Here is a 19,626-nt window from a genome sequence, read left to right on the forward strand (position 1 = left end):
TTAAATATTTGATCTAAAGTGGAACAGTTATACCGATCAGTTGTATTTCTAATGGGCACACCTTAAAATAGGGTGTTCGTCAATTGCAAGTCTGAAAAGATCCGAAGTGCTTTCCCCACGTCTCCAAACCTCTCTACCCTTCCCTTCCCCATTTCCACGGCCCCCAAAAGGAATGCATGCAGCAGATTGTGGAAGGATTTGAGTCTGCAGCTATAGAGAAGGGGATTAGGGCCAGAGCGGTGCAAGTTAAATTGTGCTGCATATAAAAAATGGGCGGATTGGTCTCCAGATCCAGAGGCTGGTACCACCTTCCTTTCTAAAATAAAATCTCTCTGGCATGAAGTCACCGCCTATTTCACATCCGGTTTGCCCTGGGACGTATTACTACTGTCTTGGTAAAGAGAAATCTTTTGTTGTATAGCTGCAGATTGGATATTGGGAAGCAAATTTGGGTGTGAAATCTTCAGCTCTGGAGCACGCAGAGTCCATGATGGCTCAGACCGAGTGAGTGAGAGGCAGCGAGCGAGGACGCCCCTCCGCTCGCAGCGCGACTGACTCGCAGACTCGCGCCGGCTCCGGCTCTCCACGATTTTCTCTCGCAGACTTTTCCCCCCGGTCTTGAGCGATCCGGTGCCCAGAGGGGGCCCGAGGTAAGTGCGCCTTCGGACCGCGACCTACAGCGCTTTTAACATGGCTTTTCCTAGCCTGGGAGACAGAAATACTATAGTGGTGGGAAAACAAGAAAGCAAGAGGGAGCCGGACAGGAGCCTGAGCCTGTAGCAGGTAGAAGCAACGAATGTTTTTCTTCAGGGCGAAAACTGCAGCGATCTAGGAGCTTTATTTTCTCCCTCTCTTCTTTTCTCTTTTGCTTTCTTAGGCAGATTTGAATTTATTCCGCGGGGTGGGTGGTGACATGTTGTTTTGGTCTTTTTTTTTTTTTTTCTCCTCCCTGTCAGGGGGAGCTGGGGTGAGTTTGGGAGGGGCGTTGGGGGGCAAGGTCTAAAGTTAAGACGCTGGGACAGAAATCCTCTCTCCCTCTTCCATCTCAGGAAGGCACTCTTAATTCTGGATGAAAAATTGCCTCTTTTCTCCTTTCTAGTGGACGCTGCTAAAATGCCCTCTGGTGTAGGGGTCTCTCTCATTCTGAACATGAAAAACTCAACTTGTTATTTGAAATGGGTGGCAGGGGATATTAAGGGTGTTTGGAGTGTCTGTCTGGAAGGGGAAGGTTGGAGGTGGAAAGGGGTAAGGAGGCAGTTTAGCGTTTCTTTTAAACTATTATGTTTGTATTTGCAGGAAACTTTCTTACCCAACAACTGAAGCGTTGTTTTTCTGTTTTAAAAAATACCAGAGGAAAGCAAAAAGCTATGGTGTCTTGCCTTGGGGTTTTGTTTTGTTTTTGTGTTTATTCCTTCAGGAATTCCCCCTTTTTATAAAGATCAAAGAAAATTAATAGGGCTAAGAGAAGTTGTTTTTCCCTTCCTAACAGATGCTGAAGATTAATGAAAGGGTGAATAATAATTGTGCCATTTAGATGCAATATTTTAACATAATAATGTTTATACAAGATTTCTTGTCATATTCTACTCATCTGTGTCAAAACCAGGCACTAAATTAAGTAAAAGCTATGATGTGGCTCACAGTTCTTATCTCTACACCATTTCACTCCAAACACATTAATTATATTTCACTGCTTACATGCCTGTTTGTAATGGTTTTTACTGATTTAAATGATCCCCAAGAGTGTGGAAAGCATTTTGTAGCTATAATTAAAGGTATACTACATTAAACTATAGACTGGCTAATGAAAAAAATATGCTTTAAAATACTTGCAATTCATTAATCACCGGATCCTACTGAAGAGTAGAGATGGAGGGAAGTGCTAACACACTTCTAACATTTCTCATATTATTGCTGGAATTAATGACAGTTCACTGAAATAAAATGTGACTATCTGCTCCTTAACCAGGTAGGGCACTGAATTTCTGAAATGCACTCCATAAATAGGTTATGTATATTTTTAATTCTGTAAGCCTTCCGCACTCCTCCATTCCTCCAGCATCCCACTACCAGGTCTAAATTCAACAATCAATAGTGATGGATTGCACTTTACCTAAAAGGGAAAAAAGATCCCCCTTTTCATGAAAGGCAAAGCACTCCAGCTTCCATCTGTTTGGAATGAAACATTTTTCAGCAGCAACCTGGCAGAATTGGAAAGGGATTAAAAGATATGTGTGGGCATGTTTGTGTGCATTTGTGTGTGTGTGGTTGGTATGTGAGAGAGATCAGTACATGGCTTGACTATAAAGTGTGTCCTTTAGCTTCACAGAAACATTTGTGAGCTTATTTAACAAGGCAATCACAGACACAGAATAGAAGCACGACTTTAGCATTCAACAGTGTGTTTCCAATGGGCTTTATAAAGAGATAAATACAGTTGCTTCTAAAATCAAGGTACATCTGGAATTCAGAGATGAATTCAGTCAATAGAGCAGGTTAACCATCCACATTCCACCCCAAACATTTTTCTCCCTATTAATAATAGAAGCTTAAATTTTTCAATGTGGAGTTCAGTCATGGGGACTCAAATCAGAAAGGTCAAAATTTTCTCATGCAAAACATCAAGAAGAGAATAAATCAAATTTTAATAGAAATTTAAAAAGCCCAGGGAAAACAACTCACAGTTTTTATATTGAGCAATATTGTCACCTGAAGCATTTCAACTTGTATTCTTTTACAGGAGAAATTAAGGTACTGATAGATTTCTGAATGGAGAAATGGAAAGAAAATTGGAGAATGGATGGTCCAGGTTTCCATTGCTTCCAATGAGGTGTCATGTTCCAGTGAGGTCATTTCCTGACTTCAAAGCATTCATCTGAACTGCCTCAGTCAGCCCTAGTGGTTATAACCTGATGTTTCTTGCAAGACACATTGATCTCTACTTATTCTACTTTTCAGCTGCTCAAGTCCGCGATGAAGAGAAGTCCAGGTCTCTCTGACTATCTTTGGGCCTGGACCCTCCTTCTGAGCACGTTGACTGGAAGAAGGTGGGGACACTTTATTTTAAATCTGCATGAGAATTTCTGTAACTTTTCATTTATTCCATTAGGGGGAATACAATTGTCCATGGATGAATTCATGACTAAGGGAATTAAAAAAAAACAAAAAAAACTTAAGTGCAATAAAATTCCAGCTAAGACTAAAGAGTAGTAAGGAAAAATAAACATCTTATTTGCATGTCAGTTAGAATACACTTACTAAGACTTTGTTAAGAAATGTATTAATTTAACATTTGAGTCCTGGATTGAACTTTTCACTATTCGGTTGTAACTGAAAAAAAACATGCGGTTTCCTAATTCATAGAAAAAGTTCCCCCAATTAATGTCTGCATACCATGCACTCTGATTTTCCAAAAAGAAAAATTTTAGCCAATTTAAGGATCATAGGATAATTTGTGAATATATAGAAGTGGAAAGTTTAACATAATATTTTTAATTTGAAAATCATGCCTCTATGAATACATGTGCATACTTTGTTTCAAAACTATATTTATATAACCAATAAAGGTGGAATATACTAAATAAATATTTACAAACATTACGTAAAATCAAACTTATCTAATTAAGCATAACTATTTTATATAAAAGTTAAAGGAAATATTAATGTTTAAGCATATTCAAAATATGATTAATGATGCAATCAAGACTATAAGATATTATAGTAAAATTATATGACCAAATACTTGAGAGTGATTTTTTGTTTGCTTGAATATTTCTTGTGTACTTGATTCCTGTAGCCCATAAGAACTTATTAAACTAGATCTAAAAACCTGAGTTTCTTCAAATGTAACGGAAAGTGAATCTTTAGTAGTGAAAGAGAGAAATAGAGTATCCTGGAAAGATCTGTGAATTTGGAGGCATGTTTTCTAATTGAGAAGTTGTCTATTATTATTTTTTTGGCATTTTGTATAGTATATATGACTACCAGATGAGCAAGACATACATTACTGTCAGATACTCTTAATTTGAGAAGTTAAATGATCTTCACTGCTTTTGAAAAATTATATGAAGTGTTACTATTGTAATGACCTGTAGATGGAGTTAGTGCACAGTGTTTTATTCTATAGTGCTTCATATGGAATCAAAATCAGGTACTGTAACTGACATTTCTCCTCAAAATATACATTCTGTTTAGGAAACACAGTGGTGGCATGGATAATTTATTACCAGATAAATAATTTTGATATTTTTCTAAGGTTTTACTTTGACAATTACAGTTTGTCATAGTCAATTAGAAGCAAAGATGAAGTGCCTGATTAGAAAAAAAATCACACAAAAGAGAGATTTCTATCCTAAAAGGGACAGGGGAGCTAATATTCTTGGGACAAGGGGAGATCTCCTTTGGTATTTGCACTTCAATGCAAGAAATTTGTGAAAACACTTATAAGACAAAACCAGAGAGAAAAACATTTCCTGAATTGTATATGAGCTGTAAAAACTTAGGGAATGCAGGTAAAGGTAATAGACAGCTCTTATTCTAAGGTTTGTGCAAACAACTTAACTGCACTCTGTGTTGTCATCCCATCTCACTGTTTCCTCCTTGCTATTTTATTACTTTCTTCTTGAGAGCTGTCTATCAGGAGTTCATAACAGCTTAAGGTGTGCTTACATTTCTTTTCCATCTTTATCAAGATGACCTTCCAATACCCTTGAAAGATGCAAGCATAGCAGTCAGTTTTGTGACAATGAGTTTTTGTAAATAATTGCATTCAGAAAACTATTTCTTGCCATCTGTCAATGAGACATACTGGAAGATACAGAACTCATTGAAAATTTGATTTAAAAAAAGATGTTTAATTTTACTGAAAAAGAGTAAGCCCTCAATCTGTGTGATATTAATGTTGAATTTAGCAGAATAAAAAATTGTTTCATGAGGACACACTTAACATATTTAATATCCTGGATAACTTTTCATTTTTAATAACTTTATTAAAATAAAACTTTCAGAAAAAAAGGCTTTTGCATTTAACTAATACAAAATCAATTACCTGTAAAACAGTGTTTTCAAAATGATACTTTGTATTTCTTGCTACTGTCAAATAAATTATTCTTTAAAATGTTAATACTTATTAGTAATAAGAACACACAAGAGCGAAATAAAAAGTGTATTAAGTAGGAAATATGAAAGACAGATTTGTAGAAGTTCCTTAGTTTATACTCTATATTCATGTATTTTTTTACTCAAGGTCAGAGCTATCATTGAAATTTATCAGTGAGTGTGATCCATCCTAAGATAGAAAATGCTTCTCTCAAAGGATTTTGGAAATGTCATGCTAATCATTACATAAAATATGATTCAAGGAGCATAGACAGTAATGCAGTTGATAAAAGAAACAGTATATGAATTGTGGTCAAGACGTGGTTGAAAATCAAAGACTGATAATGAGATGAGATACAAGCTACATCCTCAAACAGTACAATTTAAGTAGAAATAATTATTTCTATACAAAAACATGGAGATAAAGTTTTGCTTAAAAGTTGAACAAAGCTGGGTTCTAGAATGAGCTTTGCTTACAAATTGCTGTCTTCTTAAACACTAAAGCTTTGCTACAGTTTATAAACCATAAATTAAGACTATTGAACTTTCTCTTTTTCAAGGACTCTTTCATGTCTACGGCCAGCAATGAAAAAAAATTCAATTAGGTAACTGATCAGATAATTTTTTTTTTAAATTGGAGCATAAATCTTAAGATGAATGAAATTTTGAACATTAGTTAAAATATAATTAATGTAAACATATTTTTATCTTCTTCTCATCTAAATATCTTAAAAGAATATGAAAAAAAAATCAAAACAGATCCTTAGGATCTGGAAGAAAAAATGATAGGTAAAACTTAGGGTTTTGCTACATGTTAAATTAAAAACAAAACCATTTTTATAAATATCTTTTACTGCCTCGCTCTCTTGCTCTCTTTCTCATGCACACACACATTTTAATTTGAGAAGTTTCCCAGCTTTTTTCTAATATGTGTGAATATTTTGCTTGCTCAGAAAAGATACACATTATGACATAATATTATGCTGAGAATTCAGAAAGTAAGGAGGTAGTATTCATTTCCTCTATTCTCCCTTCCATATTTAGAAAAAAATAATCAGGGCTGGGAATGTAGCTCAGTGGTAGAGTGCTTGCCTAGTATGCATGAAGCACTTGGTTCAATCCCCAGTTCTGGAAAAAAAAATAGCAGGAGGAATTTTCAAAGATTCAGTAGAAAGAAAAGTAGGAAAACCTAGGAAAATCTTGATCAGAAAGAAGTTCCAGTGGAAACATGTATCTAACTCAGACACTGCTTATCTTTATGCTACTTCCAGCTTCGGACAGCCCTCGCTGCAAGATGAACTTAAAGACAACACCACTGTCTTCACTAGGATTTTGGACCGACTCTTAGATGGCTATGACAATCGCCTGAGACCAGGCTTGGGAGGTGGGTTGTGTTACTGTATTTTTTTATTTTAAAGAATAATATGAAAATCTTTTTGATGATAGCCTTGTTTTCCCTTTAAGTGTTAAAATAATGAGAATGGTACCATGTAGTTTAATGATTAATCCTATTTTAATAGATTGCTCAGTGTTAATTCAATTCCCTATGATAGTTGTGTCCACCTAACTTTATGGATCAAAAGATGCAAAGTTCTCATAATGATATGAAAGACATATTACATTTATTTGGCAAACACAATGTTTTCTTATAATTTGATTATACAGGGAAAGCAATGGGAAGGACACTGTCCCTTCCAGTTTAAAGATTACATCAGCCTCACCTGTTTTTGCTAAGTCTGCATTGAATTCATACAGGATACACTGAATCTGTTGCCTTAAACGTTTATATATATTGATCCACTGTGTTATGCTAGATTACCATCATCTCTAGGATCAAAGGTGAATGAGATAAATGGTAGTGTTTTTTTAACCATACATTTGAACTTACAACCTAATTTTCTGTAGTGATTTTTTTTTTTGGAATATCAATTCATTGGTCATACTGAAGAATTTCTGCTAAGGAAGAAAGTAGAACTTATTACTATACATAAATATGTATAACAATAAGAATTAATTGTTCCAAAAATTATACATCTATTTGAATAAAATTGAATAAAATAATCAAACTATTATACTTGGTTAAACAAAAATTACTGAAACCAAGTCAGAATATTGTAAGAGTAAAACAAGTAAAGCAAGAATATTAATTATCTTGTTTGAAGTCACAGAGGACAACAATATTAGAATCTTTGACTCCCAGCTTTAGCTGATATGGCACCTTTTCCAAAGCACCTGTAGAAACTAATAGTAATATTTAAATAGTAACTAAATGGCAATAATAACAAAGACACCTCTTCTGCATTTAGACAGCACAGATAAACAGTGAGTAAGAAGCTTAAGACTCAAGCACTGATTTTACAACCAAATAGAGTAGCATGGATTTAGAATCATTTTAAAAATGTTTTGTGTAGTGTAATCACAGAGATGTGCATCATGGGTCTATTTTCAAGCAGCTAAATGTCATTACTGTCTTAGAGGTTTAAGAGAAACTGCTTTTTAAAACTCACAACTAAAATGTATGTCAAAGGTCTTACCAGGTGTCCATTCTTATCTATTTCAAATTTCATATGTAGGACATGCTACACAAATTTCATCAGACTTCTTCTACCCTTAGTTTTCATTCAGTTGAAAAAAAAAAAAAAACATCTTAGGGCTGGGGTTGTGGTTCAGTGGTAGAGTGCTCATCTCCCATGAGTAAGGCACTGGGTTCTATCCTCAACACCACATAAAAATAAATAAAATAAAGGTATTGTGCCCATCTACAACTAAGAAAAATATTTTTTAAAAAATCCTAAAGTTGCTAGACTCAGGTGAAGGTGCCTGTAGTCTCTGCTGATCAGTAGGGTCCCTTGAGCTGAGGGACCTCAGTAGGCTGAGGCAGTAGGGTCCCTTGAGCCCAGTAATTTGAGGCCAGATTGTGGAATATGAGACCCTGTCTCCAAAAAGAAAAACAAACTGGAACTGGGGTATCACAAAATGAGAGAGCATGATTGTGTACATATGTTGATATAATGTCTATGAATACATAACATCAGCATTGGCTCCAAGGAAATTTCTCTTGATGCATAAAATCTGAAGTAAATTATAAAGACTGCATATAGAGGAGGTATATACAGAACTAAGGAATGGGTTACTGATGTAAGTTTTTAAAAAGTAAGACTTATGAAAGTTCATAAAAATGTGTATAATTCCTTCACTGAATCTCATTCCTGATGCATATCACTCCCTACAAAATGAGCAGAATTTTATAACATTTATAAAGACTTTCCTTTCATCCTACTTCAGGAAATTCTGTTTAATATTTTAATGTGTGCACATGAATATCCTCTGAAAGATTTGTATGTAGTTTTCAGTTTGTTGGACAATTTTATGTTTATACAATCACCTTCTTCAAGGATCAGCTGAATATTTGTATGATAGTTCTAAATATAAATAACAAGCCATGATTGTTAATATTTATTTAACTGTATGTAACTCTTTAATAACTGTATGCATTAATTCAGTATTCAAACATAGTCTGAGCAGGAACCATTTCCTTATATGTATACCTAGACCATGGAGAACCATGGATTTGTGGAGTTGTAAACCAGGCTAAGCATAGATTGAAAAGCTAATTTTCAGGACTTGCAACACTAGGAGATTTGCTTCCAGAAATGACTACATTAATTCATCTTTTAACATTACTGTTTTGGAATATATTTTTATTTCCTTAGATTGCCATGCATTTCTGTCAATTTAAGTGTGACATGGATTTTGATAAATTCCTGTTGCAAAAAGAATCTCCTTCCTTTCACTTTTTGACGTGAGTCATTGGCTTTCAGACAAAAAAAAAAAACCCAAACTATTATATACTTGAATAATTATCATTAGTTACTAAGAGGGTAAAAGATTCCTTTCAGTTGATTCATGATCACAGCTAGGACAGCCTCATCTTGCCGTCTGCTTTCTTTATTATGACAAAAGTCTGATTTTTATAAAAATAACAAAACTCTTCAAAAAGCATGGATATTTTGTTCTGAAAATCCTCAGAAAATATGATAACCCAAGACTCCAGAATATTATAAGAAATTGTTGTATGTGCACATTCATCATGACTCGTTTTCTAGAAACACACTGCATCAGAAGTGTAGCATTGCTCCTTAGGGATGTGCGCTGTGGGTACAAACCAGGACCTAAGTACGTAAAGGGGTGGATTCAGATAATAGAAACCAGCTGGCAGATATTGCAACAGTATTGGAAAAGGCTATTTTTTTCAGTGTCAAGAGACAGCCTATGAAGGTGAAAATATAAGGATAACATAAAAAGAGATATTCTGGAAAGTTTTTTTTTTTTTTTTGTAATTTTTGTTTTAGTTGTAGATGGACACAGTACCTTCACTTTATTTATTTTAACATGGTGCTGAGGATCAAACTCAGTGCCTCACGTGTGTGAGGCAAGTGCTCTACCACGGCTCCACAACCCCAGTGCAGGATTTCTTTTCTTTTTTCTTTCTTTCTTTTTTTTTTTAAGGTGGGAGAGTTAAAACAGATTAGATTAGATTATGTGGAATTTTAAATTTAATATACTAGAAAAATCTAAAGAGAAAACTCAACCAGGTTTATATTTTAAGCACAAAGTAAATGAAGAAAATTTTAAATAAACTCTAATTAAAATCATCAGTAGCCAGAAAACACAAATTGGGATTGTGTATCACTGTTTAATTCACTCTCATTTATTGTATTCTTCTTTGGTGACACGATATGAAGGGCTGCTTTCTCTTTGCAAGAGGAACTGAAAATTATTTTTGAAAAATCTTGTCTAAAACAAGGTCAGCTTGTAGAAGAATGATATAGCTGGGTAGAAGTCAGAAAAATGGGAAGATAAAAAAGTAAAAGTTCAGGAAAAAAGGAGAGAAACAAAAAGATAGAAGTAAGGATTCTGAATAAGGCAAATTGTGAGGGGTTGAGGTCTTGGAGAGAAACAGATGAAACTATAAAGCAGAGGAATCCATCCCATTAGGATGGATAGACACGAGGGCACAGGGATCATCAAGACTTCTCTTTTTACTTTCAATCATGACCAAACCAAAATTTCTCTGAGTGAACTCATTGTCCCAAGTTTCCTCCTATTACTTGTGCTTATAATAAATAGAGGAAGCCTGTATATGCTCTAGCTTCATGAAAAATTAAATAATACTTCTGCTGAACTGCACACATCTAGGTGAATTTATTTCACCTTCATATAGGTTCCTTTCACACTTTGGGAATAGGAAAAGGTAATCATAAACACACCCAAAGCTTAATCCTGAAGAAACACTGCAGGTCGTCAAGGACAAATAAGACCCTTCCAATGACGTCCTTTCCTTCTTCTTTATCCTTCTGTATGTACCACCTATAGTTTAAGATGTGCCAGAATCCTGTGTGAGCCAGGGTGAGCGCAGTCATCATCCAGGTCATGTCACAAAGCTAAGAGTTCCCCTTCCTCCTGTGCATGAGCTCAGTCTCCCTCATCTAGCTCTCAAAAGACATGTTCTTCTATAACCAAATTCATTTCACTTCTCTAAAAACAAATTAGGAAAAAATCATCCAGTTTTAGGTGGAACAAAAATAGGATGGACTTGTAGGGATTGCAGAAGAACTTTCCCCCGACTCCATCCCTGTTTATGGTAGTTCCTGGAAAAACTGTCATTACTGCTAAATTCAGTTTTAAATCTGATTTTAGTAAATGATGTATAGAACAATGGATGCCTTTCAAAGTTGTTATCATCAAACCACGTCGATGAAGATGGCCAGGGAAAGAAAGATGAATGTGTAAAAGTACCCAGAGGGATGGGTGGCCAAGTGGATAAGGAAGTGAATAGGATTGTAAGTAGAGAATGGAACTTACCCTACTGTACACTTCATAATATTTACAGTTTTCTTTTTTTGTGTGCTGTAAATGTTATAGATTTGACTGTTTTGATTGTTTTTGTTTTAGATTTTGCTTAAGCAAATCTAAACAAATAATTGGGAGAAGGCTCTAGAGCAATTGAAATCTAAGCAGTTAATTGAAAGTGTAAGAAGAACATTTGCAGCTGAAATTTCCTCTCAAAGATTTTAGCACTAAAATATTATTTAAAAAATAATCTATGCCTCCAAACAAACATTCTCTTTATAATTTACCTTATCTTGGATTATTCATACTCTTATAAAACCTTTTGGCCTAATCATTAGCCCAATTATTGGAAGATACCTCCATTTTAAACAACAAGATCCCGCAACTCCTAAAATGAGTCAAAGCAGTTGAAAATTCTCTGCAGCTGGCAAATGACTTTTTATCTTTTTTTCTTTTTAGGTAATTAGTCTTGACCTTGGGTTGTGTTTCTTTGTTTTAAAAAAGGTTAAAAAAAATGGAAAGTTGAGAGTGCTGAAAAATTAACTTTTGAGAATTATTTTATTTTTACTTATTTATTTTTTTTTGCAAATTTGTAAAGCTTGGGTCACTAGAGAATTGGGAAAGAAATACAGCTTTATACTTTTTAAAACTGAAATTTAGTCTACCTCCACTTTATAAAATGTCATAAAATATTTTTTATTACTATTTTGCATCCCATGTGATATTGAGATCAGAAAGAAGAGTCATATTCATTTTTAATATGTTTTTAGTCATGATGGACCTGTATTTAATTTATTTATTTGTATGTGGTACTGAGAATTGAACCCAGGACCTCACATGTGCCAGGCAAACACTCTACCACTGAGCCACAACCTCAGCCCCTCGTATTCATGTTTAACTAAGCTTAAAACATGCATTTTCTGCTTATATTAAAAGCCAGAATTTCAAAAATAGAGAGGACAAAGATATTTTTGTCACACTATATTACTGTTAGATAAAATAAAAGAATTCCACTTATAATATCTGTAAAAATAAGATATAAACATTTTTGGGTTATCCAATCCCTTTTTCTTGTTGTTGTTATAGTTATTATTATTATTATTATTCCAGAAAATAGCCTTCAGTATTCTGTTTTAAAATTCAACTCACAAGCATCCTTCTTTTTGAAACTACTGTATTTTAATGTAGGGTGTAGAGCAGCTGCTCAGACTTTGGCAAATTCAACCCAGTTTCACAAAAATACTCAAAACATTTTATAACTCAGTTGAGTTTCACAGAAAAGACAACTACCAAAAACCCAAGAAGAACTGTTAAAATGAACAGAAAGCACCTTTTTAACCTTCTCTGGCCAAGCTCTCTAGCCAGTTCATGAATCTAGCTTTTGCAATATATCCAACTTAGATACCCAAAGGAATGTTCTAGCTTGTGTATGAAACTTTCTACTCTCACCATTTCTGTTGTTTATAAAGTAGTTTCCAAGAATTTCTTGAGATAAAATAAAGCCATTGATACTACTCAAGTTTAAAGGCCAGTCTCAGTAAATGGCTATAGTTTCTATTCTCCTGCATCTATTCTGGACCTTTTAATAGTTTCTATTTCCCATCTTGATTCTAGTACCAACATGGGATCTTTAAAACAGGTTTTTTTTTTCTATATACTATTGACTTTTTTTTTCCTGGCAAAATCTAAAAATCTGTATTTGGAAAACTCTGTGTGGTACCTAAGACAAGAATGTCATTGCTAAACATCACAGACTGTTATTTGTGGAAAATTTAACAGAAAACAAAGACCTAAAGTGATAGAATATTCCTCCTAGATTTTTATATTAGCATTCTCACATCACTAAAATACTATGCCAGAAATCATAATGCTTTCAAACCATAATAAATTGTACAATTTAGGTCAAAGTTGATATAGACCCAAAGAAACCCATCAAGGTTAAGTTTAGCCCTTTCTCAGTAGAAACTGTTCATGTTATAATGTAAGGAGGGAAGGCAGAAACTTCTCAGTGAAAATGGAATAAATGCCTATGACAAAATTGACCTTTCTTCCTTGAGATGCTTATATCATCTGTGTTCTTAGAATTCAAAAACACAAAAGGCAGGATTGATGAGGCATCTTGAAGCTTCACTGTCTATCTAATATCCCAACTTAGCAGCTGAGTATTAGAGCCAAAATTGAGTAGCTCTATATATCAATCAGGGAATATATGCCAATATTCTAGGGCATTAAGAGAATAAAAACAAAGAACAGGGAGCAAAAAACATTGCTCCAGGCAGGTTGGCCAGGTGCTAGAACATTGCCAAATCCATTGAAATATACATTGATGTTTATGTGGGAGCCCAGGTACTTTCACTTTCCAAACAAGAACATTTTAAAGTAGGAATTTGAGATAAATTTTATTATGATTATTAACATTAGTCCATTTGGCCTCCATGTGGTGTCTGTCTCTATGGATTAATAGAGTAGCTTAAAGGAAGCAATAGATCTTCCTAAGTTATGGGTCCCTGGAACCTGGTCTAGTGAATATTACTCTTTGAGTTCCTTAATTAATAGCATTTCCAGTGAAAACATTTCCAGTGAAAACATTCCAGTGCCACATTAAACAAATTGTGGTGATAGGTATTGTTAACATATACCAACTACAATTCTCTCCTCTTTGTTTTCCATTTCACTTCTTTTATTAAAGTCTTACCATCCATTATCTACATAGCTTCCTCTGTCTTTCTAAACTGCAAGTAACATCATGTTACTTCAGTACCCAAAGGCTTCTTGCAGCATTAGAATAAAGGTCAGTGGCTTTCTGAAATATGCAAGACTCTTCAAATGTGGTCCCACTTGTCTCAAGAGCATCATCGTGTACCATAATCATTTGCATCACTGCTGCAGATATAGCCCACCTTCTCTTTCTTAAACATGACACATTTATTCTGACGTAAGATCCTTTGTTTTGATTTATCTTCCTTGATGCCATTACTAGATCTGCCCATGAATGACTTTTCCTCATCTTTCAGATCTCAGTTCAAGGACATTCTTTCAGAATACTTTAAAATTATCTGAATTTAATTAGAATAATCTGTGTTTATATGTCTATGCACACCTATATTTAAAATTATACCTATTTGTACCCACCTACCTACCTACCTACCTACCCAATATATGGAAAAATATGTTTTCCCTAAGAAACGCTCTGAGGTATGCTAGAGAAGGAGCATATTCACTTTCGTTCATTATTATATCACTGTGACTTAGCATTGTGCCTAGCTGGGACCCAGAAAATGCTAAATAAACATTCATTGACTAAATTAACACACCCAACAAATGCTTCTCAAAGTGTTTTTGGCATTGCAATTTTATTCAACCTTCACACCAAAACTATGTATTCAACTGTATAGGTATTTCGATATTCAAAGAATGAGAAAATAGATTCGGAGAGATTACAGGATTGTACCTAAAAATCATGCAGCTTGTTCTCAAGGGAAATCAGAGTTAAAACCTGAGCACTTAGAATCTTAATCCAATGTGCTTACTACTTATTTTAATATACTGCTTTTCTCATTTATACCTCTGATACTAATCATCTTTCTGAATTATCACTTCAAAACATCTGTTATTTCAATACTTATCAACAGGATATCAACATTGTAGGAAATTCCTAGTAAAAACAGTTCTGCTGTCTAGCAGTTAGAATATATAATATAGCACTTGAGCATGTTTATACATATGCTTGTATGTATCTGTACATAAGAAACATAGCATTGAATGAATGGGTGTGGTTGTTTAAGGACTGAATATGATTGATTTATCATCAGACACTTTACACATTTATTATTTTGAACTATTTCCAACAATTTTAATAGCACTCATCATCATCATAATTTCATGATCCTATTTTGTATAACTCTTTTCCATATTTTCCCCTTGACAACTTGAACATATATGTACATTTATACTTATCTGTCATCTTTCATTTATGCTGGACATGGAAAGATTACCATAAAGAAAATATCATTGAAAAAATTCTTTGATAAGTTCTTTGTTTTTATTTTACTTGATATCAATTTTTAAAGAGTTTCCTAGTCACATAAGGAGTTCAGTCATATATAGATTTGGCTATGTCTATAATTATTTTACCTAATTTTCATTTGACTTTCCTGACTCATGTTGTATGCTCTTAAAGAGAATACATAGAAGCACAAAAACATGTTGACTTTTCACCATGTAATCTACAGAAAGGTCTTGTGTACCTTCCAGGTATATCTAATAACACTTTAGAGTCTGGTGCTAAGTCAAACAATTCTTGGTATTAAGAAAACATGATTTAGATTCTAATGTTCCTTAAGAGATGGAGATAATGATAGGTGTTAGATAATAGATATTCTGTGGGAATCTTGAAGATAGCTCATGGAGAGCAGTAAACTTTCCCAGCCCTCGAGAAAAGGAAGATTCCTCAAAAATTTCCGTACATCTCAACTATAGCATATAATATGAGAATATTCTCCTTTTAGAACTGGTCCTGGGCCTAACAAGGTCTTAATTTGAAGCCACCATTTCTTTACCAAGAAGGGAAGTTACCCATGCCGATGCTATTTGCAATTTTGCTGAAATTCATTCATAATACTCTCTCGAACATTTGCACTTGGGATTGTAAACCTCCTGTCTTAAAGCAGGATGACCTCACAGAGCACTCAGGGAGTTCCTGGTGCGTTACAGGGAAAGATTTATTTTGGCCGGAACTATCCCTTGTCAATGAAATTATATTGATCTGAGAGAGAATGTGGTTTGAGAAAAATCATGAAGTATAGATTTGAATAAAGCGTGAATTTATTTATTTATTATTTACTTATTTATCCAGGGATTTTTTTTCTCACATCTGAGTTTTCTAAACTTACACTATGACTTTTTTGTTTGTTTGTTTTGTTTTTTACCAAAACCATGATGTATTATATTGTCCTCCAATTTAGTCTAAAGCTTTGGTAACATTTTAAAGTAGCATTCCCCAGTCACTTGGGGAAACAGAAAGAAAAAAAAAAACTGACTATATTTTCTTAAAACATAATTTCTTAGAAACATTAAGATGTTAATGTTGAATCTTCCACAGGAAATAGGCAATAAGCAGAGTTTTCCTCTTATGGAAACTTGTTCCAGTGGGCATTCACTGTAACAGCTGATAAAAAAATCAAAGAAAATTGTTTGGGTATGTAACAAGGGAAGTACATTAGAAGGGAGAGCGAGGAAAGTGGTTGCTCTCTTCCTGTAGTTATCCTGGCCCTGCAGGAACAGAGAGGCATGCAGAGCCTTGTTTCACTCCGTTTTTACCCCTCAGAACAGCTGAGTTCTCCCTCACCCCTCCCATTTAGTCATTGACTGGTCACTGCAGTCCCTCACATACATCCTTAAGTTCTCTGACATGGAATGTTTCTTAATGTTTGGAAGAGAAAGAGAAAAACATACAGAACAAGAATGCATCTGTGATTAAAGTCCTCGGTGACAAGGTCATTTCGGAGAGTTGTGATATAGGGGCTCTGGGTCAGAGTCTTTGCCTTGGAATATTGTAAAGGTGTGTTTTGGAATGTCTCAGATGCAAGTGGCTGGTATGAAATAAGATGAAGTATCTGAAGGCAGTGAACCAGTATGGTAAATAAGTTTAGGGCCAAGAATAGATAAAAGATGAAAAAATAAAAGAATTAAAAGTGAAGTTATAGTCATTTATGTAAATTGCTTTCCATTTATGCCTAATCTCTGTATGGCATAGTAACAATTATGCATGGCAATAAATGTTTCTAAACTTAACCATGTTCCATGTCCTGTTTGGTTCAATAATCTTTATAAATAGGCTTTTAATTTGCTGCTTTTGTAGCGTGGTCATCTATTAACAATCTAAAAACAATAGAGGGAAAATGACCCATACATTTGTTAAATGGACAGTTCACTTCTTCAGGGCACTTTTTCATGCAAAATAATACAAAAGAGTTGCTCTAAAACACCTGGTGGGCCAATTTCTTAAAACTAGCTATCCCAAGGTATTTCTTTATAATGTAGAACTGTGCTTTCCCACAGGCAAGAAATAGAATGATGAAGTTTTCCAAGAGAGATGCCTCAGGCAACCACGCATGTATAAGTTTGAAGATGGGATCAATAGGTATTTTTTAAATGAGCATGCATCTCAAATAAAAAAAATAAAATGAAAAGAATGGACAAAATTTTGATTACATCCATGTTACTAAGTTCCATAGGATATTTACTATTAATCTTATGTTTCATAATCAGGAAAAAACAAAAACTAAACCTTGGAAGCAAAGTGAGGTTGAATCAACTAATTATAAAAATAGTAAAATGGGAACATTTGATCATATCAAGGTCAGGGGATAATTTTGATATTAATTCTCCCCTTGGTCTGTTTCAGAAGTATTTAATTTCAGGAAGTTGATCTATGAATGATGAGAAACAAACTTATTTCCAATAAGGGGAAGATTTGGTACAAAATAATTTAGCATGAAAATATGCCCACATCATTATTTCTTGTCATGTTTCTGTTCTTTTTCATACCAATAAATGTGTATCTTATTATATCAAAGAAAATTCTAGTGATGGCTCTTTTGCTTGATCTACAAATGAAAATTCTGAAAGATAAAAGGGAAAATGAGTTTATTTAACATGATATATTCTAGCTTTTATGAATAGGTGGCATAGATTTTCTTTTTTTTTTAATTGAAAAGTGTTTCTGATATTCTAATACAATGTGAGCTCTTGATGAAGTCTTAAGAAATAAAGATGTTTTAACTAGGTAAATGTGTTAGTCTAGTAAAAAATATGTAGAGAGCAAGAGTGTAATATTGAAAGAGGCATCCATACTGAGAGAGAGATATCTATTGGGGAAATGCTTGAGGGCACAAGAGCAAGGACCTTACTGTGGACAGAGGGTGAGAGAACTGAGACTCACTGTGACAACTGTGTCTCTCAATCCATGCTCAGTTACTGCAGCATGTTGATATTAAGGTTGGAAGTGAGCTCTAAATAGACAACTCTACTTTCTTTGTCATAAGCTATGTCTTTGAATTGTTTAAAGGGTAAATCCCAGATAATTTCTGTGTCAAGGGGCTTATTTGAACATTTTGGAGCCTGTGAAAGTTTTTGCAGAAAACAAAAAAAACATTAGATTCGTTATTAAAGGGAATATCTCCAACTCCAAAAAAGTTTGATCAATTGAGATATGCATAATGTGTAGCATATGACATGACCTCTTTGCTAGGAATTTATGCTAAAAGTCTTAACTTTTCACAAGTGAGTTGAAGGAAACAGGCTCTTTTAATTTTCAAGGGAATTTATTTTTGCACTTAAAGGATAATGTTTTTAATGTTCTATGCCAGAGATACAAAGATACTGACAAATGAACTGTTTAAGACAGTAGACTGTTATTTCTCAGAGCTAAGGTGAAAATTACAGAGTCATATTTCTCATTCTCACCCCTCAACAAATTGTTTCTTTTTCTGCAAGCAACATTTTTTTTTTCAATTTCTTGATAAGTGACTGTATTTCTTTGGAAGTGTTTGTGTTGAGTTTGTCAGAGAACTACAATAAATATGTTTTATTGGTTGATATATATGCCATCAGAGGCCCATATAATAAAATTACATTGAACATGAAATGAGTTAAATGAATTTTTTTCTATGCCATAATATGTTCTACTTATCCTCAAAATTGAAAATATTTACATAGGTTGTCATATTTTTCCCAGGGAGGAATTCAGATAATTTGGTTAAGATTTAGTGCAAGAAAGCAATCATTTATAAAACATTCTCTTGAGATCTTAAAGAGTTAATAAAGCTTGCCATAACATAGTATATACTTCCCAAGAGTAGCCTACATACCTGCAGGATCTGTCTAGCTGTGTAACAATATTTAAACTTATGGCATACTCCTATGCTAATGGAATAAGAAGTGGTTTAGTATTATTTAGGCACCTTTGTCCATTCCTGAAGAAGTCATTAGGAAGCAGCTGAGTTCTCCATAAAGTCTGCTTCCCAACATGGCATATTTAGACTCTATTCTCCATTGAAAATATTAACTGTGAAATTTCATGTGTAAGCAGTAAATTATCAGGACTACACAGTGGACCAATTTTAGAAATAGCTAATCAAAGCCAATAAATTTCCCATTTGGGTGTGAGTATGTGGTGGTGAGATCTAATAAGAGCTGTTGATAGACACTCACTGGCCCAATTTCCTGCTTCATCAGAGCGTGTAACTGAAGTGAAGACTGACATCTTCGTCACCAGTTTCGGACCCGTTTCAGACCACGATATGGTAAGTGACACAGCATCTTCGGTATATTTTAAATTTAAGTTTTGAAAAAATGAATTGAATAAGTACTTATGGAGCAAGTTGAAAAGCTTGAATATTTCTTTTTGTCTCTTTTTGTCTCTGTGTATAAGATACCTGATATTGTGTGTATTTGAATATGTATATATTCTATATAACCATTTTCTTCCCAGATCAGTGTTATTTACATGGTTCTTAACCACATTTGTCTTCCTTTTCCTACATCCCTTGGGGTGACTACTTTGTCTTGATTTCTGTTCTGGGAGTCATGTGCAAGTTCTCTTTCACTTAGGTGCCATGTTGATTCTAGGATATTGTGTTTTTCAGGTAGCTAGTAATGTTTACAGAATAACCA

The 19,626-nt window shown here is 34.2% G+C and overlaps 1 protein-coding gene across 1 annotated transcript in view; it reads left to right on the plus strand.

Moving 5' to 3' along the window:
- The first annotated feature begins 280 nt into the window (after window positions 1–280).
- The window catches only part of Gabra1 (gamma-aminobutyric acid type A receptor subunit alpha1), a 53,755-nt gene continuing 34,409 nt past the window's right edge, over window positions 281–19,626 (plus strand). The window contains exons 1-4 of the mRNA XM_046426261.2: window positions 281–650; window positions 2,959–3,047; window positions 6,369–6,481; window positions 19,189–19,256. Coding sequence (XP_046282217.1) covers window positions 2,974–3,047; window positions 6,369–6,481; window positions 19,189–19,256 — 255 coding nt within the window. The 5' untranslated portion in view covers window positions 281–650; window positions 2,959–2,973. The remainder of the gene's footprint in view (window positions 651–2,958; window positions 3,048–6,368; window positions 6,482–19,188; window positions 19,257–19,626) is intronic.

This window comes from Marmota monax, unplaced genomic scaffold, assembly GCF_021218885.2.
Source record: "Marmota monax isolate L192 unplaced genomic scaffold, Marmota_monax_Labrador192_F-V1.1 WCK01_AAM20220418_F8-fsc00246, whole genome shotgun sequence".
Lineage (NCBI taxonomy): Eukaryota > Metazoa > Chordata > Mammalia > Rodentia > Sciuridae > Marmota > Marmota monax.